Here is a 15,670-nt window from a genome sequence, read left to right on the forward strand (position 1 = left end):
GCGCGCCCATTGGCTGGCACGCACCGCTGTCCCCGCCCACTAGAGGAAGCGCCAATGATGATTGGGTAAATAACCTGTCAGTCAGCTGGAAGTGCGAGGGGATGATGGGTAATGTAGTTCCGGTTCCTGGTGATGGCAGCCGCCATGGAGCTGGGTGACCTCCCTTCTCCCGGGTCCTAGTGCCACCCCCGAGGTCCTGGTGCCACCCCGGGCCGAGTGACGTCACACGGGGCGTGTCCCTGTGCCCCCAGCAGTGTGACTCCCTCAGCGTGGGTGGGCGTGGTCCGCCACGTGACGTCACCGAGAGGGTGCCCCCAGAGTCGCTTCTCCCTGTTGCGGGGTGTGACGTCACATCAAAGGTGTCACCGAGGGGGCGCGGCCAGAGGAGCGATCTGGGGCGTGGTCCTGCGCGTGACGTCACTGCAGGGGAGTATCTCTTTAAGAGTTTCGCTACACCCCCGTGAGGCGAGGCCGTGTCTCTGCGTGACGTCATCGCCGAGGGCGTGGTCTTTTACTTCTGGGGGGGGTGGCCAGAGTGTCCCTCCCCCTGCTGGGTCCTTTTCCGTGTGTGACGTAACCGCTCAGGGCGTGGCCACAGCGCCCTTCCCCTCCTCTGGGTGGTGTTCCACGTATGACGTCACCCCGGCAGCGACCTCATTGAACCATCCAGGACGCGCCGAGAGTGACGTCACCCTCGAGAGGGCGTGCCCAACCGGCCGCCGTTCCCCGATGGGGCGTGTCCTGAGTGACGTCACCCCCGAGGGGGCGTGCTCAACCGGCCGCCGTTCCCCGAGCGGGGCGTGCCCTCCGCGCGTGACGTCACCGCGCGGCCGCGTCCGCCCGTGCGTGACGCTCCCGCCAGTGCCCAACATGGCGGCGGGCGGCGGCGGCGGCGGCGGCTGTGGGGGGACCCCGCTCTCGCCGGGCCCGTTCCTGCCGCCGCTGCTGCTGCTGCTGGCGCTGCCCGGCGGCGCCGTGCCCGCGGCCGACACCGTGGTGCTGGGGCTGCGCCTGGAGGAGAGCACCAAACCGGCGGCGGCGGCCGCGGTGGCACCGGCGGGGGCGGCCGAGCGCGGGCCCATCCGCCTCACGGAAGGCAGCGAGGCCTTGCTGCGCCTCTACGGGCTGGGGCTGGGCCCCGGCGCCGCCGAGCGCGTGGCCTTCGCCGAGCTGCGGCCGGGCGGCAACGCCTCGAGCGGCAACGCCACGTGCCAGGAGCGCTCGCAGGACCTGGTGGTGCGGCCGGGCCCCGCCGAGCCCCGCGACACCTCGGCCCTGCTGCGGGTGCGGGTGCAGCCGCTGCGCAAGGACGAGCGGGCCAAGACGTACGTGCTGTGCTCGCAGCGGCGGCCCGGGCAGCCCTGGCTGCCGCACCAGGGCCCCGACGGGCACGTGCTGGTGCTGGAGGAGAAGAAGTCGCTGCTGCCGCTGTGGCTGCAGGTGATTCTGATCGTGGGCTTGTTGGTGCTGTCGGGGATGTTCAGCGGGCTCAACCTGGGCTTGATGGCGCTGGACCCCATGGAGCTGAGGATCGTGCAGAACTGCGGCACCGACAAGGAGAAGCGTTACGCCCGCAAGATCGAGCCCATCCGCAGGAAAGGGAATTACCTGCTCTGCTCGCTGCTGCTGGGCAACGTGCTGGTGAACACCACGCTGACCATCCTGCTGGACGACCTGATCGGCTCCGGCATCGGCGCCGTGGTGGCCTCCACCATCGGCATCGTCATCTTCGGCGAGATCGTGCCGCAGGCGCTGTGCTCGCGCCACGGGCTGGCCGTGGGCGCCAACACCATCGTGGTCACCAAGTTCTTCATGCTGGTCACCTTCCCGCTGTCCTACCCCATCAGCAAGCTGCTGGACTGCATCCTGGGCCAGGAGATCGGCACCGTGTACAACCGCGAGAAGCTGGTGGAGATGCTGAAGGTGACGGAGCCCTACAACGACCTGGTGAGGGAGGAGCTCAACATGATCCAGGGAGCGCTGGAGCTGCGCACCAAGACGGTGGAGGACGTGATGACCCCGCTGCAGAACTGCTTCATGATCAACAGCGACGCCATCCTGGACTTCAACACCATGTCGGAGATCATGGAGAGCGGCTACACGCGCATCCCGGTCTACGAGGACGAGAGGTCCAACATCATGGACATCCTCTACGTCAAGGACCTGGCCTTCGTGGACCCCGACGACTGCACGCCCCTCAAGACCATCACCAAGTTCTACAACCACCCCGTGCACGTGGTGTTCCACGACACCAAGCTGGACGCCATGCTGGAGGAGTTCAAAAAGGGTGAGGAGGGGCTGGGAGGGGAATCCCAGGGGGGTTTTGGTCTCCAGGGTTGCAGCTTGCCAGGCCAGAGTGGCCACAGACACAAGGGGACGAGTGACAGCTCAGGGACAGACGGGAGGTCACCAAATTTAAGGTTTCATCCTACCCCAACCATTCCATGATTCCGTGTTCTGGTTGAGATGGAATTTTGGGAAGGGATTCTTCCTTTTAGTCCCAAAATTTGGGGATTTTGACTTCCTCCATTTGAAGCTGCCCATGCCAGGAGTCTCCACAACGGCCACAAACCCAAGGGGACGAGTGACATCTCAGGGACAGACGGGAGGTCACCAAATTTAAGGTCCCATCCTACCCAAACCATTCCATAAATCCATGTTCTGGTTGAGATGGGATTTTGGGAAGGGATTCTTCCTTTTTGGGCTGGTGAGGGACATTTAGGGACTCCTAAATCCCTCCAGGGACATTTAGGGATTCCCAAACCCCTCCAGGGACATTGAGGGATTCCCAAACCCCTCCAGGAATGAATGAAGGATTCCCAAACCCCTCCAGGGACATTTAAGGATTCCTAAAACCCTCCAGGGACATTGAGGGATTCCCAAACCCTTCCAGAGGTGATTGAGGGATTCCCAAATCCTTCCAGGGACATTTAGGGATTCCCAGACTCCTCTAGGGACATTTAGGGATTCCCAAACTCCTCGAGGGATGATTTAGGGGTTCCCAAACCCCTCCAGATGTGATTTAGGGACTCCTAAATCCCTCCAGGGACATTGAGGGATTCCTAAAACCCTCCAGGGGTGATTTAGGGATTCCTAAACTCTTCCAGGGGTGATTTTGATCCCTCCAGGGGTGATTTAGGGATTCCCAAACCCCTCCAGGGACATTTAGGGGTTCCCAAACCCCTCCAGGTGTGGGGGAACATTTGATTCCCAAACCCAGTGAGTGCTGAGAGCTGCTGGGCTCGGGGTTATCGTGGCTGCTGGCAGAGGCTTTCCCTGCCCCAATCCTGATTAAGGGATTTAGGCTCCCTCTTTGCTCCCTTCCTTCCTTCCGGGCACAAATCCCAGCCCGGCTCAGCAGCCGGGAATTTGTGGGGCTGGGAATTTGTGGGGCCGGGAATTTGTGGGGTCTGGAATTTGTGGGGTCTGGAATTTGTGGGGCCGGGAATTTGTGGGGTCTGGAATTTGTGGGGCCGGGAATTTGTGGGGCCGGGAATTTGTGGGGTCTGGAATTTGTGGGATCGGGAATTTGTGGGGCCGGGAATTTGTGGGGTCTGGAATTTGTGGGGCCGGGAATTTGTGGGGCCGGGAATTTGTGGAGTTGGGAATTTGTGGGGCCGGGAATTTGTGGGGCCGGGAATTTGTGGGGCTGGGAATTTGTGGGGCCGGGAATTTGTGGAGTCGGGAATTTGTGGGGCCGGGAATTTGTGGGGTTGGGAATTTGTGGGGTTGGGAATTTGTGGGGTTGGGAATTTGTGGGGCCGGGAATTTGTGGGGCCGGGAATTTGTGGGGTTTTGGAGGTGACCCCATAATTCCTGCTGGGTTCAGGAGCTCCTTGACCTGCTCAGGGCCTGGATCAGAGGCAGGAGAGGGAGTAATTAAAGTGGTTGTGTTAATTGTGGGGTTGGAGCTGTGCCCCAGGGGATGTCACTGGTGCTGCCCTTGGGGGGACAATTCCTTCCCATCTCCAGGGTCTGAGTGGGGAATTTCCCTCTGGAGATGGGATGGGATGGGAATGGTCACCTGGAGATGGGAATGTTCTCCTGGAGAAGGGAATGGTCACCTGGAGCTGGGAATGGTCTCCTGGAGAAGGGAATGGTCACCTGGAGAAGGGAATGTTCTCCTGGAGATGGGAATGGTCACCTGGAGATGGGAATGTTCTCCTGGAGCTGGGAATGTTCTCCTGGAGATGGAAATGGTCCCCTGGAGATGGGAATGGTCCCCTGGAGATGGGAATGGTCACCTGGAGATGGGAATGTTCTCCTGGAGCTGGGAATGGTCCCCTGGAGCTGGGAATGTTCTCCTGGAGCTGGGAAGGATCCAAGGAGAGCCCAGAACCCTCCAGGAGAGCTGGAGAGGGACTGGGGACAAGGGATGGAGGGACAGGACACAGGGAATGGTTTTCAAATGGAGGAATGGGGATTTTTGTGGGATTTTGGGAAGGAATTCCTGGTTGGGATGGAATTCCAAGGCCAGATTGGAGCCACCTGGGACAGAGGGACTGGAGGAGCCCTGAGGTCCCTCCCAACCACTCCAGCATTCCATGAACCCCTCCAGGACATTTAGGGATTCCCAAACCCCTCCAGGACATTTAGGGATTCCCGAACCCCTCCAGGGACCTCCCTGTTCCTCCCCCAGCCCATTTGGGGTTCCTGGGGTTTGTCCCCCCCTTGGTGACCCCAGCCTGGCGTCCCTGGTGCCCTTTGGCCGTGTTTGCTGTGCCACAGCCACTCCCAGGCTGCTCATCCTGACTCACCTGTCCCCAGCTGTCCCACCCCAGCTGTCCCACCCCACCTGTCCCCAGCTGTCCCCACCCAGGTGGCCCCATCACAGATGGTGAAATCGTTTCTCCAGCCCTGCAGGCACCAACTTTTCCTGACCCTGCAGGCGAGGGAGGAGCGAAAATGGGATCTGGGATCCCCTAAAATCCCAGATTTTCCTAATCAGCTAAAATTCCCCTAAAATCAGCTTTTCCTCAGTGCCCAGGAGCTGGTGGGGAATGGAATGAAAGGGTGGGGAAGGTCAGGGAGGGAAGGTTTGGGGTGGGGATGGAGGGGGACACGGTGGGGACAGAGAGGGGATTTGTTTGGGATCAGGGCAGCTTTGGGGTGGAGATGGAGCAGGACGAGGTGGGGACACTCAGGTGGGGGAAAGGGAATCCCTGGTGGTGACGGTGACATCCCAGGAACCTCAGGCTGATCCCACACCCCAAGGTGCCTTCAGCCTCACGGGCACCTCTTCCCCAGCTTTAACGGGGTTAATTAGTGTCATTACCTTGGAGGCTTAATTAGTGTCATTACCCTTGGAGGTTTAATTAGTGTCATTACTGTGGGAGGGAGCCCAGCCCAAGGGCTCGTTTAGGTTTTAATGAGTTTATTGCTCCAGGGAGGGACGGGATGGGCTGGGACGGGGTGGGGACATGGAAAGGGTGGGGACATCCCAGGGCTGGGACATCTTGGGGACATCCCAGGGCTGGGACAGGGTGGGGACATGGAAAGGGTGGGGACATCCCAGGGCTGGGAGATCCAGGGACATCCCAGGGCTGGAACATTTTGGGGACATCCCGTGGCTGAGACATCCTGTGGACATCCATGGTTGGGACATCCTGGGGACATCCTGAGGACATCCCAGGGCTGGGACATCTTGGGGACATCCCAGAGCTGGGGACGACCCAAGGTTGGGAGATCCTGGGGATGTCCCTTGGTGGGGACACCCTAGAGATATCCCATGGTTAGGACATCCTGGGGACATCCCATGGTTCAGACATCTTGGGGACATCCTGGGGACATCCCATGGCTGGGACATGCTGGGGACATCCCAAGGCTGTCCCCTTCCAACCCCCCGTGTCCACAGGGAAGTCCCACCTGGCCATCGTGCAGAAGGTGAACAACGAGGGCGAGGGTGATCCCTTCTACGAGGTGCTGGGGCTGGTGACGCTCGAGGACGTCATCGAGGAGATCATCAAGTCGGAGATCCTGGACGAGTCCGACACCTACAGTAGGTTTGGGGCTCCCCCTCCCCACAATCCCATTTTGGGGGTTCCTGCTGGTCTCCTGGAGGTGACCCCGCTGCTCCCCACAGTTGACAACCGCAGCAGGAAGAAGGTGTGCAACCACAAGAACCGGCGCGACTTCTCGGCCTTCAAGGACCCCGACAACGAGCTGAAGGTCAAGGTGTCACCTCAGCTCCTGCTGGCCGCCCACCGCTTCCTGTCCACCGGTCAGTGCGGCTGTCCCAGGGCTGGGACATCCCAGGGTTTGGGACATCTGGGGACATCCCATGGATGGGACATCTTGGGGACGTCCCGGGGTTGGGACATCTCAGGGTTTGGGACGTCCTGGGGACATCCCTTGGATGGGACATCTCAGGGTTTGGGACATCTGGGGACATCCCAGGGCTGGGACATCTCAGGGTTTGGGACATCTGGGGACATCCCATGGTTGGGACATCTCAGGGTTTGGGACATCTGGGGACATCCCTTGGATGGGACATCTCAGGGTTTGGGACATCTGGGGACATCCCATGGTTGGGACATCTCAGGGTTTGGGACATCTGGGGACATCCCTTGGATGGGACATCTCAGGGTTTGGGACATCTGGGGACATCCCATGGTTGGGACACGCTGGGGACATCCCATGGATGGGACATCCTGGGGACATCCCATGGTTGGGACATCCCAGGGTTGGGACATCCTGGGGACATCCCATGGTTGGGACATCTTGGGGACTGGAGGATCTTGGAGCTGGAGGAGCTCACAAAGTCCTTGTGTCCTCTCTGGTCACTCCCAGCAGAAATTTTGGCTCTTGTTTCACTTTTTGTTGCGTCCATCCCACCCAGAATGGGAGGGGACAAGGTTGGGCATGGGTGTCCTGGTGCCTTGGGTCTTGATGGCTTCTTTGGGACATCTGGGATGGACATCCTGGCCCTTTGGAGGCCTCCAGGATGGGAATTCCAGCCCCAAGGGTCTCCTAGGGCATCCCAGGATGGGAATTTTAACCCCAAGGGTCTCCTAGACCATCCCAGGATGGGAATTCCAGCCCCAAGGGTCTCCTAGGGCATCCCAGGATGGGAATTTTAACCCCAAGGGTCTTCTAGACCATCCCAGGATGGGAATTCCAGCCCCAAGGGTCTCCTAGGGCATCCCAGGATGGGAATTTTAACCCCAAGGGTCTCCTAGACCATCCCAGGATGGGAATTCCAGCCCCAAGGGTCTCCTAGGGCATCCCAGGATGGACATTCACTTCCACCTGGTGGGATTAAAACCATCCCTGACCTTCTCCCCCTCTCCAGAGGTGACCCTCTTCACCCCCAACTTCATCTCGGAGAAGATCCTGCTGCGGCTCCTCAAGTACTCCGACGTCATCCAGGAGCTGAAGTTCGACGAGGAGAACAAGAAATCCCCGCGGCACTTCCTGTACTGCAAGAACAAACCGGCCGACTACTTCATCCTCATCCTGCAGGTGAGGGACTCCGAGGGACCTCGGCCTCTGGGGTTGGGGGAGTTCCTGAGGGACTTCATCCCATGGGGTCTGGGGAGTTCCTGAGAGGTTTGGGGAGATCCTGAGGGATCTCAGACCATGGGGTTGGCACAATTCCTGAGGGGTTTGGGGAGATCCTGAGGGATCTCAGCCCTTGGAATCTGGGGAGCTCCTCAGGGACCTCAGCCCCTGGGGTTTGAGGAGTTCCTGAGGGATTTGGGCACTTCTGAGGGTCCTCAGGCTCTGGGGTTGGGACAATTCCTGAGGGACCTCAGCCCTTGGGGTTTGAGGAGTTCCTGAGAGACTTCAGACCATGAGGTTTGGACAAGTCCCATGGGATTTGGACAATTCCTGTGGGATCTCAGCTGTTGGGGTTTGGAAGGTTCCTGAGGGACCTCATCCCTTGGGGTTTGGACAATTCCTGAGGGACCTCATCCCTTGGGGTTTGGACAATTCCTGAGGGACCTCATCCCTTGGGGTTTGGAAGGTTCCTGAGGGACCTCATCCCTTGGGGTTTGGAAGGTTCCTATGGGATCTCCTCCCTTGGAATTTGGACGATTCCCATGGGATCTCTTCCCTTGGGATTTTGATAATTCCCTTGGGATTTGGACAGTTCTTGTGGGATCTTATCCCTTGGGCAATTCCCATGGGATTTGGACAGTTCCTGTGGAATCTCATCCTTCAGAATCTGCACAATTCCCATGGGACCTCATCCCTTGGGATTTGGGCAGTTCCGGTGGGATTTGGACAATTCCAGTGGGATCTCTTCCCTTGGGATTTGGACAGTTCCCATGGGATCTCATCCCTTGGGGTTTGGACAGTTCTCATGGGATCTCATCCCATAGGATTTGGACAATTCCTGTGGGATTTTGACAATTCCCATGCGATTTCATCCCTTGGGGTTTGGACAGTTCCCATGGGATCCCATCCCTTGGGATCTGGACAGTTTGTGTGGGGTCTCATCCCGTGGGATTTTGACAGTTCCTATGGGATCTCCTCCCTTGAGGTTTTTACAATTCCCATGGGATCCCATCCCTTGGGATCTGGATGTGGATCTTCGCTGTTTGTCCCTGCAGGGCAAGGTGGAGGTGGAGGCCGGCAAGGAGTGCATGAAGTTCGAGGCAGGAGCCTTCTCCTACTACGGGGTGATGGCCCTGAGTCCTCCTCCAGGATCTGGTGAGCATCTCCAGAACCTCCCCGGGATCCTGGGTTGGAGCTGGAGCTGGGAACGGGAGATTCCAGAGGTTCCAAACCCCATCAGTGTCCTGGGGTTTAGGTTTAACAGAGGTTTAGGTTTAGGTTTAGGTTTAGGTTTAGGTTTAGGTTTAGGGTGGGATTCCAGAACTCCTTTCCCCTGTGGAGAATGGGATTCTTGTTAAATCTCCATTGTTAGGAAGAGTTCTGGAATCCCACCTTAAACCTAAACCCAAATCTGAACCTCCAAGAGGGAATTCCAGAAACCCATTCTGGATTTAAAATGGGGCAGAAAATTGGATTCTTGTTAAATTCCCTGTTAGGAAGAGTTTAATTTTCACAATCCCACCTTAAACCTAAACTTCCAAAAGACAATTCCAGAAACCCTTTCTGCCTTTGGAATGGGGCTGAAAATGGGATTCTTGTTAAACCTCTGCTGCTAGGAAGAGTTTAACTTTCACAATCCCATCCTAAACCTAAATCTGAACCTCCATGAGGCAATTCCAGAAACCCATTCTGGATTTAGAATGGGGCAGAAAATTGGATTCTTGTTAAACCTGCCCTGTTAGGAAGACTTTAAATTTTAGAATCCCACCCTAAAAACTTTAAATTTATTTTACTAAACCTAAATATAAACTTAAACCTAAACCTCCACGAGGCAATTCCAGAAACCCAAAGAGTTCTGCCTTTAGAATGGGGTGAAAACCCAAATTAAGGGGACGAGCTCTACAGAATTGATCCACGGGGAGCAAAACTGGGATTGGGAATTTCGGGAAGGACCAGAGGACGATCCCAGCCCCTCCTGCCCCCCCAGAGATCCGCTCCCCGTCCCACATGAGCGGCCTGAACCGCTCGGCCTCGCTGAGCTACCACGAGCGCTCGGACTCGATCTCGTCGCCGGCGAGCGGCAGCAACAACCAGCTGAACGCGGGCGGCGCGCAGTACGTGGCCGACTTCAGCGTGCGCGCCCTCACCGACCTGCAGTTCGTCAAGGTGAGCGATCCCGGATGGGACGGGGCTGGGAGAGCCTTGGGGATGGGAGGAACCCTTTGGGATGGGAGGAACCCTGTGGGATGGGATTCCTGACCCATCAGGGCTGGGAGAATCCTTTGAGTTGGGATTCCTGAGCCATCAGGGCTGGGAAAACCCTCTGGGATGGGATTCCTGACCCATCTGGGATGGGAGGAACCCTTTGGGATGGGATTCCTGAGCCATCAGGGCTGGGAAAACCCTCTGGGATGGGATTCCTGACCCATCTGGGATGGGAGGAACCCTTTGGGATGGGATTCCTGAGCCATCAGGGCTGGGAAAACCCTCTGGGGTGGGAGGAACACTTTGGGATGGGATTCCCGACCCATCATGGCTGGGATGGAATTCCTGACCCATCAGAGCTGGGAGAGCCCTTGGAGATGGGATTCCTGAGCCATCAGGGCTGGGAGAACCCTTTGGGATGGGATTCCTGAGCCATCACCCCATTCCCAACCCCTCAGGGCCTGGAAAACTCTTTGGGATGGGAATTTCCCCCTTTGCCCTCTCCCACTCCATTTTGGGATGGGAATTCCACCCATGCCCCATTTTGGGATGGGAATTCCATCCATGCCCCATTTTGGGATGGGAATTCCAAACCTATGGGTTCTCCTACCCCATTTTAGGGCGGGAATTCCATCAATGCCCCATTTCGGGATGGGAATTCCATTGATACCCCATTTTGGGATGGGAATTCCATCAATACTCCCTTTTAGGGTGGGAATTCCATCAATACCCCACTGTGGGATGGGAATTCCAACACTTTGGGGCCTTCTACCCCATTTTGGCATGGGAGTTCCATCAGTGCCCCATTCTGGGATGGGAATTCCATTGATGCCCCATTTTAGGGTGGGAATTCCATCAGTGCCCCATTCTGTGATGGCAATTCCATCCCTGTGGGCTCTCCTGCCCCCTGTGATGACAATTCCATCCCTGTGGGCTCTCCTGCCCCCTGTGATGACAATTCTGTCCCTGTGGGCTCTCCTGCCCCATTTTGGGATGGCAGTTCCAACCCTTTGGGGTCTCTGCCCCCTCTGTGATGGCAATTCCGTCCCTGTGGGGTCTCTGCCCCCTGTCCCGCGCAGATCACGCGGCAGGAGTACCAGAACGGGCTGCTGGCCTCGCGCATGGACAGCTGTCCCCAGTCCCCCGACGGCGGCGCCCCCCGGGCCGAGCCGGGCGCGGCCGAGAGGACGGAGAGGACGGAGAGGACGGAGGCGCCGGCGCCGGCCGACGAGACCACGAGCCTGCTCAACGAGAGGAACTGCCTGAGCCGGCGCGGCACCCACAGCGGCACCGAGAACATCTGACCCCGGCCGCGCCGGCCGCCTCGGCGAGCCCGGCGTGCACGGACCTTCCCGGAGGGAGGAGGAGGAGGAGGAGGAGGAGCTGGAGGGGATGGAGGAGCTGGGATCGCTGCTGCCGTTCCAGCCCGGCGCGGTGCGGGACGGACGGAGCGGCGCGGGCACGGCGCGGGCACGGCGCCCACGGCTCAGGGAGCTCCGGGGACGGGGTGGGGGCGCCGCCGTGGGGACCCCGGGGTGGGCACCCCAACCCTGCCAGGAAACCTGGGATGGACATGGACACCCCAACCCTGCTGGAGATCTGGGATGGACACCCCAACCCTGCTGGAGATCTGGGATGGACATGGACACCCCAACCCTGCCAGGAAACCTGGGATGGACATGGACATCCTGATCCTGCAGGACATCTGGGATGGACATGGAGATCTCAATCCTGCCAGGATGGACACCCCAACCATTCTAGATCTGGGGTGGACATGGACACCCCAACCCTGCCAGGGCACCTGGGAGGGACATGGACATCCCAACCTTTCCGGGGTCCATCCAAATCTTTCAGGAATCCCAGGATGGACATCCCAACCCTCCTGAAGATCTGGGAGGGACACCCCAACCCCGCAGGAGATCTGGGAGGGACATGGACACCCCAACCCTTCCAGGAGATGTGGGATGGACATGGACATCCTGATCCTGCCAGGAAACCTGGGATGGACACCCCAACCCTGCTGGAGATCTGGGATGGACTTGGACATCCCAACCCTGCCAGGGTCCATCCAAACCTTTCAGGAATCCCAGGATGGACACCCCAACCCAGCCAGGAAATCTGGGATGGACATGGACACCCCAACCCTTCCAGGTCCATCCAAACGTTTCAGGAACCCCGGGATGGACAGGCCAACCCCTCCAGGACCCTTGGGATGGACATCCCAACCCTTCCAGAAACCCCAGGGTGGACATCAATCCTTTCAGGGTCCATCCAAACCTTGTGGGAACCCCAAAACCTTCCAGGCTCCATCCCAACCCTGCCATGACCCCAGGATGGACACCCCAAACCTTCCAGGACCCTTGGGATGGACACCCCAAACCTTTGGGATCCTTGGGATGGGATTTCCATCGCTTTAGGTTCTCCTTCCCATCCTGGAATGGGAATTCCAAACCTTTGGGATCTCCTCCACCATTTTGGGATGGGAATTCCAAACTTTTGGGGTCTCCTCAGCCCTTTGGGGTTTCCTCCACCATTTTGGGATCTCCTGGGATGGGAACCCCGACCCCTCTCCGATGTTTTTGGGGTCTCCTGGATCAATCCCAGCCCCTTCCCTGCTGGCCCGGGGATTTTAGGGTCTGGATTTTGAGGTCTGGACTTTTGGGGTTTGGACTTCAGGGTCTGGATTTTTAGAGTTTGGATTTTGGGGTGACACAGCGCTAGTGACCAAAGTTGTACAGGCAGGCGGGGGCTGAGGGTCCCCCCAAAACCCCCCTGGGGTATTTTGGGGTCAGAGATTGACCCCAAAACCACAAAAATAAGCACAAAAGTTCCCCCTGGGTGAACTCCTGTAAGTTATTGGGAGAAGGTTGAATTATTTTTGTTAATCACATCTCGACGATCAGTTCCTAGCTCCTTCCGCGGGGAGATTTTAGAAATAATAATAATTAATTAATAATAATAATAATTAATAATTAATAATAAGCCAGGAAAAAAAAAGAAAAAAAAAAAACAACAAAAAAAATTTTTTTATTAAATCTTCCTCTATGCAAACCCCTCCTTTTCCTCCCCCCTGGGGAATTCCTATTTATTGTTCAGGTTTTGATTTGTATTTTTGGGGAGCTCGGGCCGCGGGGGGATGGGGGGAGGGGCGGGGGGGGCCGGGCCTCCCCCTCCCGGTTCTACCCCTCTCCCCGCGCCCCGGTTGTCGAACCGACCGTGGAATTTTCATTTCACGGAGGGTTTTTTTTTTTCGGGTTATTTTTTTGTCAGATGGGTTAATAAAAATTCTATATCTGTACCTGGCTGTGCTCGGTGCCGCGCGGGGGGGGCCCGGTTAAAAAGGACGCGGCGCCTTTAAATCCCCCCCCCACCCGCGGGCGCTGTTTACACGGCTAAGCCCCGCCCCCTAACTGCACCGCGGGTGCTGATTGGCTACAGGGGAGGAGAGGCGGGGCTGCAGGGAATGGCGGGAGGTGATTGGTTGAGATGGTGGGTAGTGGGCGGGGCGTGCTGGCGGAACCCGGAAGTGGCGGCGGCGGTACCGGGACCGGCACCTGGCCCGTGACAGTGCCCGGTCCCGGTTGTCGCCGCTGTGTCCGCTCAGGTGTCCAGCAGGTCCCACACGGCCGGGTGCGCCCCGTCCCGCGGGCTGCGGCCCCGGGCATCGCGGAGGGCGGCGAGGGCCGGGCGCTGGCGCAGGAGGAGGGCGCAGAGCTCGCGGTGCCCCTGCTCGGCGGCCTGGGGGGCACCGGTGTCACCCACGGGCACCCGAGAGCCACCCACGGGCACCCTGCGGAAGGCGGAGCCCCGGACCCCCCCACCCGATTTGGGCAGGGGGTTCCCCCTGTGCCCCCTTTAATTTGGGCAGAAAACCCCTCTGTGCCCCCTCAAATTTGGGCAAGGGGTGCCCCTGTGCCCCCTCAATCTCGGGCAGGGGTGTCCCCCCTGTGCCCCCTCTGATTTGGGCAGAGGACCCCTCTGTGCCCCCCCCTAATTCGGGCAGGAGTTGCCCCTGTGCCCCCCTCAAATTTGGGCAAGTGATGCCCCTTGTTCCTCCTTTAATTTGGGCAAAGGACGCTTCTGTGCCCCCCCTAATTCGGGCAGGGTTTGCCCCCTGTGCCTCCTCAGATTTGGGCACTGCCCCCCTGCTCCAAGCATTTGGGGCTCTCCCGTGCCCCCCACTCACTTTGCCATCCCGCGTGCCCCCACCTGGCATTGGGATCCCCCGTGCCCCCTCTAGTTGGGGCAGGATGTGCCCCCCACCCACTCTGGGCTCTCCCCGGTGCCCACCTTGTGCAGGCCGGTTCTGCCGTCGCCGTCGGTGGCGGCGGGGTCGGCTCCGTGTGCCAGCAGCAGCTCGGTGACGGCGCGGTGCCCGCAGTAGCAGGCGCGGTGCAGCGGGGTGGCACCGCCGGGGGTGCGGGCATCGCACGGGGCACCGCGCTCCAGCAGCAGCCGGCACACCCCGAGGTGCCCGTTCCGGCTGGCATAGTGCTGCGGGCACGGCACGGGCGGCCTCAGGGCTCGAACCCCGGGATCCCCGGTGCCAGGGACCCCAAAGACCCCCGGTGCCAGGGCCGTGTGCCCGGTGAGGACGGACCCCAAAGCCCCCCGGGATCCCCGGTGCCAGGGCTGTGTGCCAGGGCAGGACCGACCCCAAAGACCCCGGTGCCCTCCGTGCCCCTCGTAGCAGGGCCATGTGCCCGGTCGGGACCCCCGGTGCCCCCCTACGAGGACCGTGCCCCGGTGCCCCCCGTGCCCTCCCGGTGCCCCCGGTGTACCAGTGCCGTGTACCCCGCCAGGTCGGGCTCCGCGGGGTCCCCTCTCCGCTCCAGCAGCTGCAGCACCCGCGCCTCGTCCCCGTCCCGCGCCGCCGCCCAGATCCCTGCGGGCAGCGGGGCCGCCTCAGCCACGGGCCCGGGACCGGTGCCCAGAGCCCCCCGGTGCCCCTCCGGTACCGGTGCCCAGAGCCCCCGTACCGCTGCTCCAGCCCTTCCCGTGCCCCCTCCGCTACCCCAACCCCTGCCCAGAGCCCCCCGTGCCCCTCCGGTACCGGGTACCCCACACAGAGACCCCTCCGGTACCGGGTGCCCCACACGGAGCTCCGCCGGTACCGCTGACCCGACCCTCCCGCCCCCGGCCCCGGAGCCCCCCGGACCCCGCTCGAAGTCCATCTCGGACAGGCTCTGGTGCACGCTGGGCACGGCCACGCGGCCCTGGCAGCACGGAGAGGGCAGCGCCGCCCGTCCCGGGCAGCACGGGGCGGGCGGAGAGCGGCGACCACCGGCCATGGCAGCGGCGGCGCTGAGGGACTGGGCGGAGACAGCCGAGGGGCGGCGGAAACGGCCGAGGGATGGCGGAAAGAGCCGAGTGAGACCGGGAAGGGCCGAGTGCAGACGGAAAAAGCCGAAAGAGCATGAAAGGGCCGGAAAATGCCGAAGGGATCTGGGAAGGGCCGAATGCAGCCGAATGACCCCGATTCCGAACCGTTGCGGCGCATGCGCACTCCCCACACCCGCTGCCGCCGCCAGGGGGCGCCAGGGGCCGCTCAAAGCCCCCTTTGGGACTCGAGGTTCGTCCCCCCCCCAAATTTTGGGGTTCCCAAGTCCCCCCCCATCATCAACGGCTCCCACTCCCCATTAGGGGGGTCCCCAAGGATCCCATCTTCCCCCATTCAGGGTTCCCAGGGGTCTGCCCCACACCTTTATGGGGTCCCTGAGCTCCTCCCTGCTCTGCAATGGGGGTCCCACAGCAATAATGGGGGTCCCACAGCAATAATGGGGGTCCCACAGCAGCAATGGGGGTCCCACAGCAGTAATGGGAGTCCTTCTTCTCTATATTGGGATGTCCCTGGGTTCCCCCACCCCTATTTTGGGGTATCCTTGGGCTCCCCTTCCCCTGTATTGGGGTGTCCCTGGGTTCCCCCTCCCCAGTATTGGGGTGTCCCAGAGGCCCCTCCTCGATC

General features: G+C 60.0%; 2 protein-coding genes across 2 annotated transcripts; one reads left to right on the forward strand and one right to left on the reverse strand.

Annotated features, from left to right (window-relative positions):
* The first annotated feature begins 870 nt into the window (after window positions 1–870).
* CNNM4 (cyclin and CBS domain divalent metal cation transport mediator 4) lies at window positions 871–11,194 on the forward strand. Its single transcript, XM_054289164.1, has 7 exons — window positions 871–2,287; window positions 5,855–5,998; window positions 6,083–6,220; window positions 7,292–7,461; window positions 8,556–8,655; window positions 9,488–9,666; window positions 10,785–11,194. The coding sequence occupies exons 1-7, from the start codon at window positions 871–873 to the stop codon at window positions 11,007–11,009; spliced, it is 2,373 nt and encodes a 790-aa protein (XP_054145139.1). The 3' UTR covers window positions 11,010–11,194.
* A 1,708-nt stretch (window positions 11,195–12,902) lies between these two features.
* Window positions 12,903–14,996, reverse strand: ANKRD39 (ankyrin repeat domain 39). The gene is made up of 4 exons (XM_054289241.1): window positions 14,864–14,996; window positions 14,487–14,590; window positions 13,996–14,199; window positions 12,903–13,443 (listed from the first exon to the last, which is right to left on the reverse strand). The coding sequence occupies exons 1-4, from the start codon at window positions 14,994–14,996 to the stop codon at window positions 13,306–13,308; spliced, it is 579 nt and encodes a 192-aa protein (XP_054145216.1). The 3' UTR covers window positions 12,903–13,305.
* Window positions 14,997–15,670: the final 674 nt, after the last annotated feature.

The sequence above is a fragment of the Melozone crissalis genome, unplaced genomic scaffold, assembly GCF_028551555.1.
Source record: "Melozone crissalis strain CALT ecotype California unplaced genomic scaffold, PUWL_Pcris_2 ptg000064l_1, whole genome shotgun sequence".
Classification (NCBI taxonomy): domain Eukaryota; kingdom Metazoa; phylum Chordata; class Aves; order Passeriformes; family Passerellidae; genus Melozone; species Melozone crissalis.

Bases quoted from the DNA above. Each gene is read 5' to 3' on its own strand.
- CNNM4 (XM_054289164.1), top strand. From the start codon at position 871: ATGGCGGCGGGCGGCGGCGGCGGCGGCGGCTGTGGGGGGACCCCGCTC. The intron at 6,221-7,291 runs GTCAGTGCGGCT...CCCCCTCTCCAG, and splicing joins CCACCGCTTCCTGTCCACCG to AGGTGACCCTCTTCACCCCC. The intron at 7,462-8,555 runs GTGAGGGACTCC...TTGTCCCTGCAG, and splicing joins ACTTCATCCTCATCCTGCAG to GGCAAGGTGGAGGTGGAGGC.
- ANKRD39 (XM_054289241.1), bottom strand. From the start codon at position 14,996: ATGGCCGGTGGTCGCCGCTCTCCGCCCGCCCCGTGCTGCCCGGGACGG. The intron at 14,591-14,863 runs GTCCGGGGGGCT...CGCTGCCCGCAG, and splicing joins CGAGATGGACTTCGAGCGGG to GGATCTGGGCGGCGGCGCGG. The intron at 14,200-14,486 runs GTACACCGGGGG...CCGTGCCCGCAG, and splicing joins TGGCGGGGTACACGGCACTG to CACTATGCCAGCCGGAACGG.